At 40.8% G+C, this 16,562-nt stretch overlaps 1 protein-coding gene across 1 annotated transcript in view; it reads left to right on the top strand.

The window, feature by feature from the left end:
- The window catches only part of GASK1B (golgi associated kinase 1B), a 28,053-nt gene extending 22,230 nt beyond the window's left edge, over positions 1-5,823 (top strand). Inside the window, exon 5 of the mRNA XM_054990078.1 lies at positions 41-5,823. Coding sequence (XP_054846053.1) covers positions 41-248 — 208 coding nt within the window. The 3' untranslated portion in view covers positions 249-5,823. The remainder of the gene's footprint in view (positions 1-40) is intronic.
- The last annotated feature ends 10,739 nt before the right edge of the window (positions 5,824-16,562 follow it).

The following is a 16,562-nucleotide window of genomic DNA, read 5'->3' as shown; positions in this document are numbered from 1 at the left end:
AGACATGACGTTAGAACTGACATGTATATTTTACTTTCAGGTTCCCCGAATCTGCAGTCTCAGTACTGAAGGGTCAGCATTTGCGACAAAAACTTCTTCAGTCTTTGTTCCTTGACAGAATTTTTTGGGATAGCCAAGGAGGTCGCCAAGGGATTGAAAAACTCATTGATGTGATAGAAAGAAGGGCTAAAATTCTTCTTACCTACATTAATGCACATGGGGGGAAAGTACTGCCAATGAATGAGTAACATTCTGAAGAAAAAAGCCAAAAACCCAACCCCCACCCCAAACACTAGAGGTTACTGATAATTTTAATTTCCATTTATTTCATGCTTGGAGTACCATGAACAAATGGTTAAACTTAAATCCAATATTCTATAAATATAATCTGGAACACACCAATTCAATTATTTAAAAAAGTAAACATACAGAAGATTTTTTGTTTTTGTTTTAATAAGTAGAAACTTTATGTAATAAGTAGAAACTTAGAGGTGCTACTTGCTTTGAAAAAAGTTCAAAATGGTTGCAGCCCCCGAACTACTCATTTCAATAGGGCTCTTCTATAATAAGTGTTTTTAAATATCACTCACTATCAATACTTCCTTTAAAAAATGTACAGGGATTTTTCTTTCTTTCCTTCCAACAGTAATGACAGACCTCAGGTGTTTTCATATTTCTATGTGTCTAAACCGTTTAGTTAACCAAATCCATTCTTCATGTATGTTTTTCAGTTCAGATTTTATCTAAGCATGCCATCCAAAGGGATGAACATGGAAATGTTACATATATGCTTCTTGTTTTGTTGTTGTTGTTGTTAATGTTCACAAACTGTTACTTGTCTGTTAAAAATTCTATAGAAAACTAGACATTTCTGGGAAAAAAAGATTAATTTAAATCAGTATATGGAACTGAAAGATTCCCACTACCACCTATAGCTTTTCTATCCTTTAATCTACATTAAATTGCCACATCACAACAATACGAGTCAATAAATTCCAAAACTGTTGGAATGCTATTCTTGGGATCTGGTTTTATCAGTACTAACTCCCATGGACTCCTTTCTTTGACTGTGTACTTCCTTCCTGTCAGTTGTAACCCAGGCTGGCTTTGTATAGTTTTACATCAGTCCTCCTTTCTTACTGGCTCCTCCTTTCTTCAGCTTCACCATCAATTGTTTCCATCCTCAGGTCCTACTCTTCAGGCTACTGCCTACATTGTCCCATTTCCTTTGGTACTCTGTCTTTTGATTAGCGACTTTAGCTTCTTCTTTGCCCTTCCCTTTAGCACATAATACCTCCTCAGTTTTATACTTTCATTAGCCCCTTCTTGCCTCTTTCCCTTTTCTTTTTCATCACACTAAATTCTAATCTCCATCAACTGTTTCTTCAGGTTTCTCTTCAGCTGCATCCACATGATATTTCTTGTTCTGCATTTACTGTAACTGAGAATGTGAAGAATCCCAGTTAGAAGCTAACTCCAGTCACCTTTGTCATATGAATGCAGGTGCACAGGTTAACTGGAGGTAGTTTTCTTCATGAATGATAGGATAGTAAACATGGATTAAATTTTGGATTTTAATCCCTGTTTGTGTATGGGGGAGGGGCTGGTTTACCCATGTGCCTGCATACATGTGTCTTGGGTAACTGAAATTAGAAAATCTTTAGGAACTTTCTGTACAAGAAGGAAAGGGGAAGGAGGGTAGAATAAGATGTGTGAGCCGGGCATATAACTGCTGGCTGGTTACAAGTAGAGATGGGCACGAACAGGAAAAAAGAAATGAACATGATGTTTGTTGTTCGTTGCCATCCATGAACATGGACTCACGAACAACTACGAACATGGCCCTGTTCATGAACATGTTCGTGGTTGGCTGTTTGTGGGGGCCAGCAGGCTCTCCTCCAGCCATCATCCAAGTCAAGATCCCTACTGCACCACTCCCAGAAGCCTGACCTGAGCAGGCACCAGGAAAGGTACCAATAATAAATAATAGCTTGGCCCTAGGGCCTGGCAGCAGCCCTGGAACTTGAAGGGGTAGATCCCTACTGCACCACTCCCAGAAACCTTACCTGAGCAGGCAGCAGGAAAGGTACCAATAATAAATAATAGCTTGGCCCAGAGCCTGGCAGCAGCCCTGGAACTTGAAGGGGTAGATCCTGATCCCACCACACAAAAAGAAAATTCAAGTTCCAATGCACTCTATCAAAATGCCAACAGCAACTTTTTCTCCACTGTCTGCAAAGTCAGAGCTGGGAGCCCCCCTCCCCCCTGGTCTTTGCTCCCTTGTTGTAACAAATTTGGAGCTCCACACTTGAAAGGAAGACCTGCCCATCAAGCTAAATTGGGCTTAGATTGGGGTTTCCAGGGCAACAGCAGGAGTTCAGACAGAGTTCAGACAATCCCTGCCTAAGTTGCCAAGGGAATTGATTGCAGGCGCCAGACTGTCTGGCTTGATGAACAGACATGAACAGCCACGAATGAGGCTTGCAATGACCACCCGTTCGTTTAGAATGGGGCCTCACGAACAGCTTCTTTGCGAACAGCAGATTGGGCTGTTTGTGGCTTTTTTGTTTGTTTGTATTGCTGTTTGTGCCCATCTCTAGTTACAAGTGACATCCGAATGCAGATTTGTCAGTTCATTGTCTACTTTCTACCATTTTTCAGTCTTTTTTTCTTCTGTTTTCCCTTTCTTTTAAATTCCAGTCTTCCTAATTATAATCCCAAACAAGTTTACAATTTACTTTTCCTCACAGAAACAGGATTACAATCTTCTTTAATCTGTGAGCAATGGAATTTTCCAGTCCATTGTCCTTGTTCAGCTAGTCTGTGTCAGGGGCTTCATTGCCATGAACGCAATGAAAAATAGATTGTCTTTAAAAATTACATGTATATTGTTTCTTACATAAGCTCTATAACACTTAAGTGTTCAGATGCAACATGTGTTCACCACTGTACTTTCTTCCTGCCATTTAAGTAATGAATCAGGTTTTCAGTTGAATGTACAGGTGAATGTAGCTTTAGATTTAGTTTGCTGTGAGGCTCCTGCAATATAAAAGCAAAACGTATCTCTGAAAACATTCCTTCCAGTAAATGTATTATAAAAGCAAATGGCTGTGTCCTATCACCATTATACTGACAGATAAGGGAAGAGATACAGTCTCTCAATTCCCCTTCTTACCGCCGTATCCTGATCCACATGGCTTTTTATCCGTGAGGGTACAGCAACTTTCATCCGTGCCTTTTCAGGGGACACAGGAAACTGCAGGGGAAAGGAGAATCAGGGAATGATCTGCTTCTGCGTGTGGAATGGCAATAGGATACAAACCAATACTTCTTGTGGTGCCTTATAGACTAAGAAATTAATTGTGGCATAAGCGTTCATGATTCAGAACACTGGCTCATAAAACTCTAATTAAAATAAACATGGGATTGGATGGATCCAGCCAGTTTCTTCACTCTGTCTCACCCAATTCCCCTCATGACTACAGTCCTCTACCCAGATGGCTTTTATACATTCAGGTCCAACGATCCTCTGCATAGTCTTTTTGGACGGTCAGAGAAGATGGCTCCTTCTCATCAGCAGATAATCTGGTTGGATCTCACCCTTTAAAGGGATTTGGAGATCACTATTCCCAGTAGGATAGAATATTGTCTTGAACTCTGAACCACGTTTCTAATTTTCTTGTTTGTGTGTGAAGTTGGGCTCAGTCAGAGCCGAGGGCCATATACCATGTGCTAGGAGAGCTTTAGAATATACAAAGAGTCCTGCTGGATCAGACCAGGGGTCTATCTAGCCCAGCATCCTGTCTCCTACAGTGGCCAACCAGTTCCTGTGGAGGGCCAACAACGGGGCATAGGGGCTGAGGCCTTCCCTTGAAGTTGCTTCTGGGCATTGATATTCAAAGTTTCACTGCCTCAGAATGTGAAGGTTCCCTTTAGTCAGCATGGCTAGTAGCCACTGACAGACCTATCCCCCATGACTCCATTTTATCCCCCTTTTAAAGCTATCTATGCCTATGGCCACATCTTAATTCCCTCATTGTATAAAGAAGTATTTCCTATTGTCTGTTCTGAAGCTACTGCCCATCAGCTTTGTTTGATACCCTCAAGTTCCAGAGGCAGACTAGGAGGTAGCATCTGAGGAAGGCTTTGGCCTCTATTCCCTCTTTTTGGGGCCTCCAAAGCAACTGGTTGGCTACTGTGTGAAACAGAATGCTGGACTAGATAGGCCAGTGGTTCAGTAGGCTCTACTTATGTTTTTATGTTCTCATACTCAGCAACAATTCTCAGGGTTCCTTGGGTAGACAGAATGATGATCAGATTTGTACTGTAGGTATGTTCTTTCAGGCCCCGGTTCAGCACCCCCTCTGCATATGGGTGCTCCTTATACATGCTGGTGATTTCAGAGATTTTAATGATGTGGCTGTGATTCATGTACCGAAAAGGGAGTTAACTGCAGGAATGTCACGCACGAGAAAGCAATCTTGAAAATTTTTTATGCAGCTTCTCACAGTGGCTGTTTTTCTTTTGTCTTGTTTGTCCTTGGAATGTATGAGACAGTTCTGCACTCCTGTTTTATTAATCATGTACCATCAGGAGGGTTGAATCAAACAGGACTACTGAATAACTAAATAGGAAAGATGGCTTTTGTCTGTGAAAAAGGCTGGTTCTTTTCCTATCAGTAAATCGAGTTCTGTGTGCTTCAAGTGCCCTTCTCCCTTGCTGTGGCTTGTGGCAAACAAGCATTCTCCAAGGCCATTTAAGTGTTGTTAATTGTTTCCTCAGACCTCAACTGCTGGGGCAAGGGTGACAGCAAAATTAATTTCCTTCATTTTAAAGCCTGAGGTTTACAGCACCATGGAGTCTTATTCCATTCTGGGAAAAAGGACAAAATGAATTAGAAGCTGTTTCCTATGGTAGTCTTCCATTCACATCTTTTGTAAACATCTGGACTGGGCTACTTTCCATTTATGGGCATATGGGAACACAAATATTTTCACGTTCCAGACTAGTCCAAAGGGAGTAGAGGAATCCAAGAGCTGTGCGTGGGAGAAATGATTGTGTGTTAAAATTCTTGGGTGAAATGCCAACCTTTTAACCACCCTGAATATTTTCATATCAGTAGAAAACATGATAACTGGCTCGTTCTTGCACAAAGCACGATAATTTCCCCCAGCTCTGTTCAATGGGTCATTGCAGGGACCACAGTAACAAAATTGTGCTTATTTTCTTTACATTAAGGAGAAATGCCTTAATAGAGAGCACAACAATGCACAGAGCACAACAATGCACACAGCTTCTGTGTGTGCCATCTTCCTCAGTCATTTCAACAGAGATCAGTGGTGGTATCCTTTTGTACACTTTCTCCATAGGAGTTAATGGGAAATCCCTTGTGTGCTCCGGAGGTATCGTCTGCATCCTCCCTGTCCCTCCAAGGACCACCCAGACAGGTTTGATAGCCTCTGATCACCAATAAAGAATGCTCTCCTGTTCATGTCTTGATGTGATCTCTAGTGGAGACCAATGAAATTCAAACGGGCATTTACAAAGCCTGAAAATTCTGGGAAGTTTTCCTTGTGGCCTACAGTACACCCAAAATCTGTGGTGTAAAAACCATATTGTGTTAGTCCATAAATATAACTAAATACAACTGAAAATACCACGTATAAATATTAAACCACCAAATATGAGTATAAGGGTGTAAGAAATTGTCTGTTGAATTTAATAAGTGAAAGTTTTAGAAGTTTTTATTCTGAATATTAATGAGACTTTGTGTTGCTGTGTCTTGTAAAATAAACAATAAAGGCTGCATCTTCCACATTTTCAGCTGAATGCTTTGAAGGCATTGGGTTAACTTTGTTACAAAGTACAGGGAGTTTTGAAAACCTCTCTTAATTTTGAATGCATTTCTCTTAAAAAACATACACACAAAACCCACAACAGATTATGAAACCATTTTTAGCCTCAAGCTGTTGCCAAGTCACTTTCCTTTAAAACATCCTTTGAAGATGTCTGATATTCAAATCATATTTTAGTCATTTCTTTAACCATGTTTAGTATGCATTATGAATTTGAAGAGGAACAGCAGCACATTCATTTCACAGATAACTGGATGATGTTGACATCATTGCACCGTACCACTACGAAATGTAGGCGTGCTTGTATGGAAGAAGGGGTTATATGTTTAAATCCTCCAAAATTAAAAACTCCCTGCACATAATAATCTTGCCTGTCTGTGAGAAGGGAAGAAAAGTTCTCTCTTCTCTTGCTTACATAATAGTTTTTCATGGACGCAGATTTTTTAAAATATGGGACCGCAATCAAGTGACGATCTACCATTTTGCAGTGGTTCATTCCAGAAAGAGCAGTAGTGCACAACATGACAGAATCTGTAGCTTGTTTTTGAGATATACAGAGGATAATTTACATATTAGATTGCCATAAAAGGACAAATGTGGGTAAAATACTAAAACTGACCCCTTTTGTTCTTTCCTCTTATTCTGGGACTCCCATCCTGGGTTTAGGCTACTTACAGTTCTATTCTAAGCAGAATTACACTCTTCTAAGTCCATTGCCTTCAATTAACTTAGAGGGGTGTTGTTCTGCGTAGGATGTTGGTGGTGGAGACGGCAACCCCTGGTGGGGTTTTTATGGCAAGACACTGACAGAGATGGTTTGCCATTGTCTGCCTCTGCAGCCTTGGTCTTCATTGGAAGTCTCCCATCCAATTACTAACCAAGGCTGGCCCTGCTTAGCTTCTGAGATCTAAGTCCAGCTCACCTGGACTATCCAGATCAGGACACTGGTTGTTCCTGTTACTCAAATTCTTTTTGCTTCTTGCTTTTGTAGGCCTCTTTTCCCATTGCTGTAGCTGCCATCCAGTAGAATGCCTCACTTATCCCCAGTCCGCCATGCTTCTCAGTGACCCTTGGTTTTGGCTCCTCCATGCATATAGGAGATTGCTACCATCTTCACAACATCACCCTTCCAGCCTGCTGCCCACTATCTGCCCTCTTCCTTTGTAGATCACATTGGTCATTTCATTCTACTTTCCGTGGTTTTTCTTTAGTAGTGCAAATATATGCATGAAGGTGGTCTTGGGAATGGAAAGGCAATCCAGTGGTGCTGCCTACCATATCCTGCTCACAAAGAACTCACCTACAAATTAAGTGTGGCCTTGCCAACATAGCTCCACTTACAATGACAGGTTTATCACATTTGCATCCCAACTTATTTCAAGGAGATTTGGGAAGCAGACAAGATAATACCATTTTATCTCCACTCAACTCTATACATGTTATACAATCTATTTTTTATTTAAAATATGTGTGGTCTTGTCCTACCTTCCCCTCAATGACTGGCCCAAGGTGGCTTAAAGAAAATATGCACTAACATTATAAAAACATTGCACAATGCACAAAACATTATAAACAATCAACCCAGTATCTAGACCTAGGGCCCCCAACCTTGTTGAGCCTGTGAGCACATTCAGAATTTTAAGAGTGGGGAACTACCTCAAAACGATTGCTACGGAGGGCAATTACTAAGTGGCTGCCATTGGGTGCTTCACTAATTACAAAATGTAAGAAGATTCCAAGCAAAGTATTCGCTTATGGTAGAGCAGCTGTTTCTGAATGGGTGCTTCCTGTGGACACAAGGTGATGCCTCCTGGGTTTTTCGGAAGCACCTCCTACTCCAGCAAGACGGAGGAAGGCCAGAAATGGTTCTTTGCTTAGGAGGAGAGTTGTTTTGTTAATTAAGCAAACGGATGCCAGCAAAGTCATTGGTGGGTACCACTGTGCAGTCAGGGGCAATCTTGGGGATCACTGTCCTAGACCATAACTGCCTGCCAAACAGCCAGTCCTCAATCATCAGTCAATAATCAGTCTCTCAAATAAATGCCCACCACATTAATCACCAAAATCCTCCAGAATAATACTATTACATAATAGCATCTGAAGATAACCAAAGAAGGTGATCTCGGAAGAAGATCATCTCTTCTGGGAAGCCATTCAAAGGAGCTGAGTTACCAATGAGAAGGCTTGAATCTAAGGCAACAAGATCAGCATCCAGGATGATACAATGGTGAGTACCAGCTCTCTTATCATAGGTATTAGGTGTTTGTAGCATTATATGCCAATCAAAAGATAGGCTGCCACATTCTGTGCAAACTGAAGTTTCCAAGATGTCTTCAAGGGGTATCCATGGTGTATGTATATGGTATTGATGAGACTCTGAGTGACTCTACACAAGATGCCTGGGCATGAGTTCGTCAAGTGTTGGGAGACGCAATGTTAGTTGGGGAGCGTAGTTTTGAAAGACAGAGCCAGCGGAGATCACACAGGAGGGAGCAGATTCTCTCACAGCCCTCCATTGCCTCAGGCGTGCCATACTATCTCTCCTTCTAGAGCTTTTACCCTGCCATCCTCGCTGCTTAAAGCTTTGAATTAACTGAGCTTTGGCAGGGCAAATGCTCCAGAAGGTGAGACACCAGAGGCAGCAGAGGGCTGTGAGAGAATCTGTCCCCTCCGAGCAATTTCCCCCAGCTCTGTCTTTCAAAACTACACTTCCCGGCTAACATTGCATCTCCTGAGTCCTGACACGACGTGAAGGACACATGTCAGATGTCTTGTGTAGAGAGACTCTGAGATACGACGTTTTGCTTAAAACCACCTTGTTATCTTCATAGCTGAGGATGTCAGTCCAGCCCAACACATCACATGGGCTCAAGCTTCATTAGGGCTTAGTTCATTCCCTCACAGCTGGCCCACTACCAAGCTAAACTGAAAGTGATTTTTCCCAATAGAACAACTAACATCTGCTGCTTGTAAGCAGCTGTGAAACTAAAGAGGCAAAATAGCTCAAGTCATTTAAAACTTTGGTCTCTAGAGTCTATTTCTTTTACGAGCCAAGAATACTACATGAAGCCCAATAATCTTAAAGCAGTGATAAAATTTTCTTTCTTTCCCAACAAAAACCAAACCTGTTGAGTTTTATGGAAGTAGATCCTGAATGGCTTGCAACAATCACCTGAGTTTGGGGTCCAAATCTTCTCTGAGGGCCAGTGATGTGTTTAGAGCCGCTTTACGCAACCTTTGTTGACTGTCAATTCATTGTAGCTGTTCTTGGATGCTCTTGATGTTCTTGGATCACCAAGGCCAAGATTCAACATGTGCACATATGCACAACATGTGCACTTGCCATAAAGCAAAATTCTATGTCATGCAATCGGTACACATAACTGGCTTCAACTAATATGGGAACTGTAATCAGCCATCAAACGTGGATGGAAAATGGGTACAATTTACCAGGGGGTCAGAAATCCAGTGACCCTTACGAGAGCTGCAGGCCTATTACTTTCATATGTTCTATTTATTTATAGAAGACATTTTTTCCTCATATGATATTACTTAAGTGATTGCATGTACAGAATGGGATCATGGGTGTACAAGGGCTTGTGTTACAAGTTATTGCTGAGCTCAATGAAATATTGCTTGGGCCTTGTGGAGGATCTACTCATTCCAGTCTTGCTTTTCATTATATTATTTAAGAGAAATTTAAGAAACACCATGTAATGATTTTAAGTGTGTGTGTGTTTCTTTAAATGCTTGATGTGATACAGATGAAGAGTGGGGTTGAAAACTAGGGGTGAGTGAATGAGATGATTGGTTGATGACTGAGAGTGTGGGTGGAGGTGAGAAGTGTGACTGGAGTGAAATCTGATTGGACAGTAGCAGTGCTCTAGGGGCAAAGTAAATGGCAGTTTTTAGTTACTGTGCAGAGAGAAAAGAGGCATTCTGGTTTAGACAGGCAAGCTCTTTGCAGCCTGAGAGTGTCAATATATTTCTGAGAAAGAACATTGATTCTGGTTTAGAAAGGCAAGCTGTCTGGAAGCCTGAGCTGATTCTCATTCTAGTTCAGTTAGGCAACATGTGTGGAAGCCTGAACTGTGTATCTGTGAGAGAACATTCACTCTGTCCAAAGCAGACAAACTCTGTGTGCACCTGAGAGAGAAAGTCTATGTATATTTGAATGAGAGATTGATCTGTGTGTGTGCGCCTGAGAGAGAAAGAGAGAGAGTCCCACAAAGGAGCCTAATGCTTGGGCACGTTATTAAAGGGGAAATTTAAATTAACTATTTTGGAATAGAATTCCTGGTGGCAGCAATCTCCTCAGAGAGTGTAAGAAGAGGGTTAAAGGCAAAATCTAACTACACGACAGAAAGGAGGTTGTGTGACACACACCACTTTCCCGCTTTAAAAAGATCCCAAGGTAGTAAAGATGACTGTAGAGGTGGATGGTTTTTCTTGGGGAGGGGTTATATCTTTTCCCCTTCTTTTCCCTTTAATAAAGGGCAGGACAGTATTGTCTGACTTTGGGGTCCAAATCTTCTCTGAGGGCCAGTGATGTGTTTAGAGCCACTTTATGCAACCTCTGTTATGGCTCATGGTGACTGTCAATTCATTGTAGCTGTTCTTGGATACACATCACCAAGGACAAGATTCAACATGTGCCAATACTTGCCACAAAGCAAAATTCTATGTCATGCAGTCGGTACACATAACTGGCTTCAACTAATACAGGAACTGTAATCAGCCATCCAACGTGGATGGAAAATGGGTACAATTTACCAGGGGGTCAGAAATCCAGTGACCCTTACGAGAGCTGCAGGCCAGTATTGCTAATATTAATAAATGAAACAAGATGCCGTTAAATCTGGACCAATTAAATCCTATCCAAAAGACTGGGTGTGGCACTGACACTGTATGGAATACTTCCCATTTTTTTTGAAGCAGCTGCAAAGCAAAAGGTTTCTCAAAATGTGGTGCTTAAGCCTCGTGGCTTAACTGTATTGCTTGGGTGATGCTACTAGTCTAGGAGCTCAAACAGCGGTAAGAGATAAAAGAAAATAATATAGGATTTAAAAGACTATTACAAACATACACATTTCATACTATTGAAATTGTCATTATACCTAACCAAACACATCCATTTTTGGATCCACAGTATGGTGCATAGCATTTCTGATGTCTGCATGCGTTTTGTAGCCAAGAATGTATCAAAGAAGGATTTTCCTTCTGCTGAAAAACCTATATAGAACCCAAATGGGTTCTATAGATTTTCCTAAAAATGAAATCTTGTTAGCAAGCAGAAATCTTGTTTGCAAGCTTTAGTTGCATTTTCTAGAACAGCTGTCTGTATTTCAGAGTAGAATAACAGGGTTTGGAGAGAAGGAAACATGATAAGCTGAAGGCAGCTGTTATTTTTATGCTGTGCCAATATTTTTCTGTGCTATCTCTCTGACAAATGAATTTACATTCATAAGAATGGATAGAATTGTAATTTCTGAATCTATTTGGTTCTATAATCATTTGAAAGGAGACAAATAATGTTTTCTAAATGGATTGTCATTTCAGATTGGCAAAGAACTCACAATTAACCAGATTTATTTTAATGAAATAGGAATGATAAAATGTGGGAGCAACTATTCACTGATTTGAAAAATGAATGGGTGGAGGGGGAACAGTTTACTCCTGCCTCTATCTCGGCCTCCAGCACATTTGGTCAAATGGCTCTGGGGTAGAGCTTGTCACCATGATTCTGCCACTCAATGCCATATATCAACTCTATGTCTAATTCCTGTGTACAGGACTTATATCTAAAAGACAAGCAGATCAGAGATACCACTGAAGTTCAGATTCCCAGGGCACAGAATCTGAGTTTCATTGCCTTCAGTGTGAAAGTAAGCATTATCATTGTGAATTTGTCTCTGGTTTGGACTGTATATCTGAGCCAGAGAAGAACTTCCTCCTCCGTCCTCCCCAGCGCCACTTAGTTTGCAACTGCGGCTGCAGTAACAGATGATTAACCAAGGGCATGCTGGTGAACGACTAACCAAATGATGCATGACCTAAACAGTCACTCTGCCCAAGGGAATGGGTAGAACATCTTCCTCTCCCTGACTCCTGCTCTTTTTCTTCCAGCCCTGGCAACTTGGATGCTGTTTGGCAGAGTCCAAGAGAGCAAGGCTAAGTAGATCTACTCAGAGTCCTACTCCAATCTCTTAAGATTGCACTGCAAGCCATCAAGGTGCACTCTGGAAAATGAAAGAAACGTGGGAGGTGGAGGAGAGAGTCAGGCTGCCCATTGGTAAGCTGCTTTTCAGCTACTTCCCGAAGAATACAAAGAATTACATGAGATGAATGTGCTTAGAGTGGTAGTGGAGGATATCAGAAGTTGGTTCACCATGGGGCCTGGCAGCTATACTGTAGCTGTTAGTTCCCTGGTGGCAACTCATGAGTAAAAGTGAAGCAGAGACTGATTTGGTTTGGGAACACTACACATGAGAAGGAATTCTTGCCTTCTTTCCTGTGCTGTTTCCAGTGGCTGAAATAGCCTGGGGGCCATGAGGGAATGTTATTTGGTCTGTTGGGAGCCAGCATATGTTATGTGGGAAGCCAACACATGTTTGCATGTGTTGTCTTCCCACAGAACAAATAATGTTTCCCCCATTCTCCTGCCCTGGGCTATTTCAGCTGCCAAAAGCAGCACAGGAGAGAAGGACAGGAGTTCCTCCTTCTCTTGCTCAGTGGTCCCAATCTGAATCAGGCCATATTGTCCTTTAGCCTACAAGTTGCCACCAGGAACTAGCAACTATAGTATAGCTGTGAGTCCCTATGGTGAACTAATGCAATGTTAGCATCTAGCTAGGCTCACAGACGTCCATTTCTTTTGCCAGCTACAGCCTGACATAGCAGTTTCCCACCCACCCACCCATGTATACAGTGCAGAACACTGCTTTCAGTCTATACCCTAGCTGGTAGAATGTGTTTCAAATTCCAGTAGCTCATGACTAGTACTCATAAAAAAAGATGCAAGGGGGGGGGACTATTCATTAGTTCTCATTAAGGGAACATCTTTAGTTATTAAAGACATAAAATGGTGAAAAGTTGGCCTCTTCTCTTTAATGATAATGGTGTGTTCTTTAAGGTCTCATTAGGGGATAAGAAAAAAGTATGCATTACTACTACTGTTGGGAAAATGACAGTGTGTTTTACATACTTTGAGTTGTTTTATCATTAGAGGAATTGGTGTCTGTAATAAGCTGCTTTCCCCACGAAGGGATCATGAAGACAGTGTACAGTATAATCTCCAGTTATACTATAAATTATAATCATCATGAAGGAACCAGTGATGGAAAGGAGGCTGTCTGGCCCATAAATGTGAACATATCTTGAGAGAGCGATTAAATGTTGAGGGAACTGCAGCAACTGACAGTTCCAGGTCTGCCTCAGGAAGACAGCAGATGTGGGACTTTTAGCTCTACCTCAGGAGCAGGGCAGAGTGACTGTTTAGGCCCGTTTCTAGCAGTCCAGTGAAAGTTGATGTCTATCTTGGAAGACGGCAGACTGGTGATGTGTGATAGGAGTGGAAAAGAGCAAGAGTCCAGTAGCACCTGTCAGCACACTACAGCCACCCATTACATTTTCTCTGCACTCATGCTACTCTGTAAAGGGCCAGTTTCTGTTCTTTCTAATGGGGGAAAAGTGAGTCACTATTTTATTTTACTTTGCAGTTACGTTATCATTACATTGTATTTTGGGAATGGAACACTGGAGAAGGGTAGGGCTTACATGTGCTTGTTGAAATGGCTTTGTTTGTTTGTTTCCTTGCTGCTGCTGCTGTTTTTTGCTCAGTGTGGAATGGGTCTATATATCCTTGACTGAGAACAGTTTTTTTTTTTTAATCATAGTGGTGGTGGTGGGGGGGGGGGGGGCTGCTTCAGCCACTCCTAAGCTCTGCTTTTAATGTTCATTTCATTTTTAAATGATAAGTTGGTATCTATTCAAGAAAAAGAAAATTCCTAAAATGACAGCCTGGGTGCTGTCTCTCTGAAGGAATGAGAAAACCCAACTGCATTAACAAGATTAGGGGGAGGGATGGAGATCAGAGGCCTTTTAAAAATGTCCTTTTGCCCTGTGTGCAGCCCAGAGAGAACACTGCCAACGAATGTGCACTCTGTACATGTTCATATTCTTCATTTTGTTGTTTTCTAAAATGATGTAGTACAGTTTCAAAGGGGCAACCAACTAGCTAATGCTTAGAGAAGAAATTGAAAAACACAGTTGAGTAGCACTTTCAAAACCACAGCAAATGTATTGCTATGGGATTTGGGGATTATTTTGGTAGACGGATATTTTGTGTCTTCTTCAAACTTGTGATTTTCTACGTTTGCTGAAGCGGATGCTAAACCTGTTCCTTTTTTAAGTTAATTGATGGGCCCAGCAAGCTTTTTAAAGCGTTCTTCTTTAAATATCTTCACTTTAAAGAGTTGATCAAGCAGCCAGTAGGTGTGTATTGACAACTGTTCACCACCTAGGCAACTACAGCTAACATGAATGGGTTTCAAGCATAGTATTATTGCACTATGGCTTACTTTGCATGGTGGTTGTTTGGATAAAAAGCTATAAAACACTTGGGCAAATTTGAAATGTTACTACAAAACATTAGAAAATGCAGGAATTACACCATGCCTGCACAGCCCAGGCAAGCCTGTCCCATCAGACATGCATACATATTTGCCAAGGACCTAAATATAACATCTAATATGTACAGGCCAGAATATTCAGACTACATCCAAGATTCCTTTTTATTTTATTTCAAAATAAAATAAACATTTATTTCAAAATAAAATTATATATATATATATATATATATATATATTAAATGAAAATGTGCTTGTACTCATTTATTTATTTATTATTTATAGGATATGAGTTTGACTGAGAATATTACTACTACTATGAACTCTGTACATTGCTCAGAAATTGCTCAGCAACTGTTTTGTATTCTGTCCTAGCTCAGAGACTTCAGCCATGCATTTACCAAATGAAGACATCTGTGATGCCATAATTTAGTAAATTTCAGTACTAAGTCACCCTTATGAATAAAACAGAAACAAGACTCCGCTAAATGAATGTCCAGGAAAATTTCCCACCTACTGTGAATTACCAAGGCAAACTGTTGAACTATAACAGGTACTACTATAAGAGACTTTAAAATTAATCCATGGAATAGCTGAGTCTTTCAAAAGGTATTTTCCTTGCAAGATTTTTGGACTGTATCTGTCACCTCATTGTGTCATATTAGAATCATCTGAAGATTGATATTTTCCCACTAGAAATTAATCTGGCCTTCTTTGGAAGCTGTCTAAGCAATACAAGCTAGACTTATCAGTAGTAATATTCTTTGACTAGTCATGTGAAATATGTCCCGATATGAAAGGAATTCATAACAAATGCTTACTGAAAATCTATTAGTGTTTTTGAAAAAGAACTGTATGAAGTGTGAGAACCATGCTTGACAGATGGGGAAAGCTGGCTAATATCTGCAGCTTTGGGGAATGTTAAACACAACAACAGAAAAAATCCTCTGAAGTACTAAATAATGGAAAAAAGACATAACAATTCAGTGGCTTAAAAAAAAGTGTACTTCTCTCTTTCCAAAAATGGAAATACAAATTCATAAAATGAAAAATACCTATGATGACCTACAAGTCATTTTTAATAGATCCACAATGTTGGCAAATTCAGTTACCAGATATTAACCGCTTATTCTATAAACAAATGTTAATTAATATGTTACTTCATATTAAAGAAGCTTTATAAGACCTTAATGCATTTCCCTTTCTCATCTCTCTCCTCCTTCCCCACACTGTTCCAGCATCCTCAAATCTCTGCCATTCCCTACTCCTGGTTTGTTTTCCTCCTTGTCAGGTGAGGCAACCCAAAATACCACCTGAACATCCTTTCCCCCCCATCTTCCCTATTTTTTATATTTCAGGTTGGTGTAGAACTATGGTGGGAGACAGATGGATTGTTAATGTGCATTTCCCTTTTTGTTTTTGATTATCATGCCACCAAGTCTCTGGATTTGCAGGTGTTGCTGCTAAAGGACAGTTTAGTACCAGGAAAAACACTTGCCATTCTGGACTTGATCCTAGATCTGGTATAGCTAGTCCCACCCAGTTGTGTTCAGCAGGGGGTTTGGTACACTGTCAGCCTAGACCACAGTAGGGAGAGATGCTACAAGATACAGCCTGTGCGTTTGCGCCTAGTTTTGCACAATAAACTACATAAGCAGAACGTAAGATGATAAATGCAATCCATGTAGGTTGGAGGTAGTGTAGACATACTGGAAAGGTATACATGGGCAAAGAACAGAAATGTTAAAGCCCTCTTGTTACAGCCTTCCCCTTCATTTGACTTTGTGAACAGATATGTCTAAACTTCAACTTAAAATCTTATGTTGCAAGTAGATCTTATGGTTGACTGCAGCTTTTGTCAACTTATTAGCACTTGTGCATCGAAGCATGAGATCTGAAAGGGAAAGAGCAACAGATTCAGCGGCAACATTAGGGTAGGAAAAAGAATCTGATCTTTCTCTCCGGTTCAGTATGAGTGATAATGAAGATTATTGTGGACAAAGGTTTTTTTTTTAGTGACATTGTTGCCTTAGTGCTGTTTTTTATTCAAAAAACCTGCTGTCAGCATTACCCTCTATGT

This window comes from Eublepharis macularius, chromosome 10, assembly GCF_028583425.1.
Source record: "Eublepharis macularius isolate TG4126 chromosome 10, MPM_Emac_v1.0, whole genome shotgun sequence".
NCBI classification, from domain to species: domain Eukaryota; kingdom Metazoa; phylum Chordata; class Lepidosauria; order Squamata; family Eublepharidae; genus Eublepharis; species Eublepharis macularius.
The sequence above is the reverse complement of the archived record's forward strand: the minus strand, read 5'-3'. Positions and strand labels throughout refer to the sequence as shown.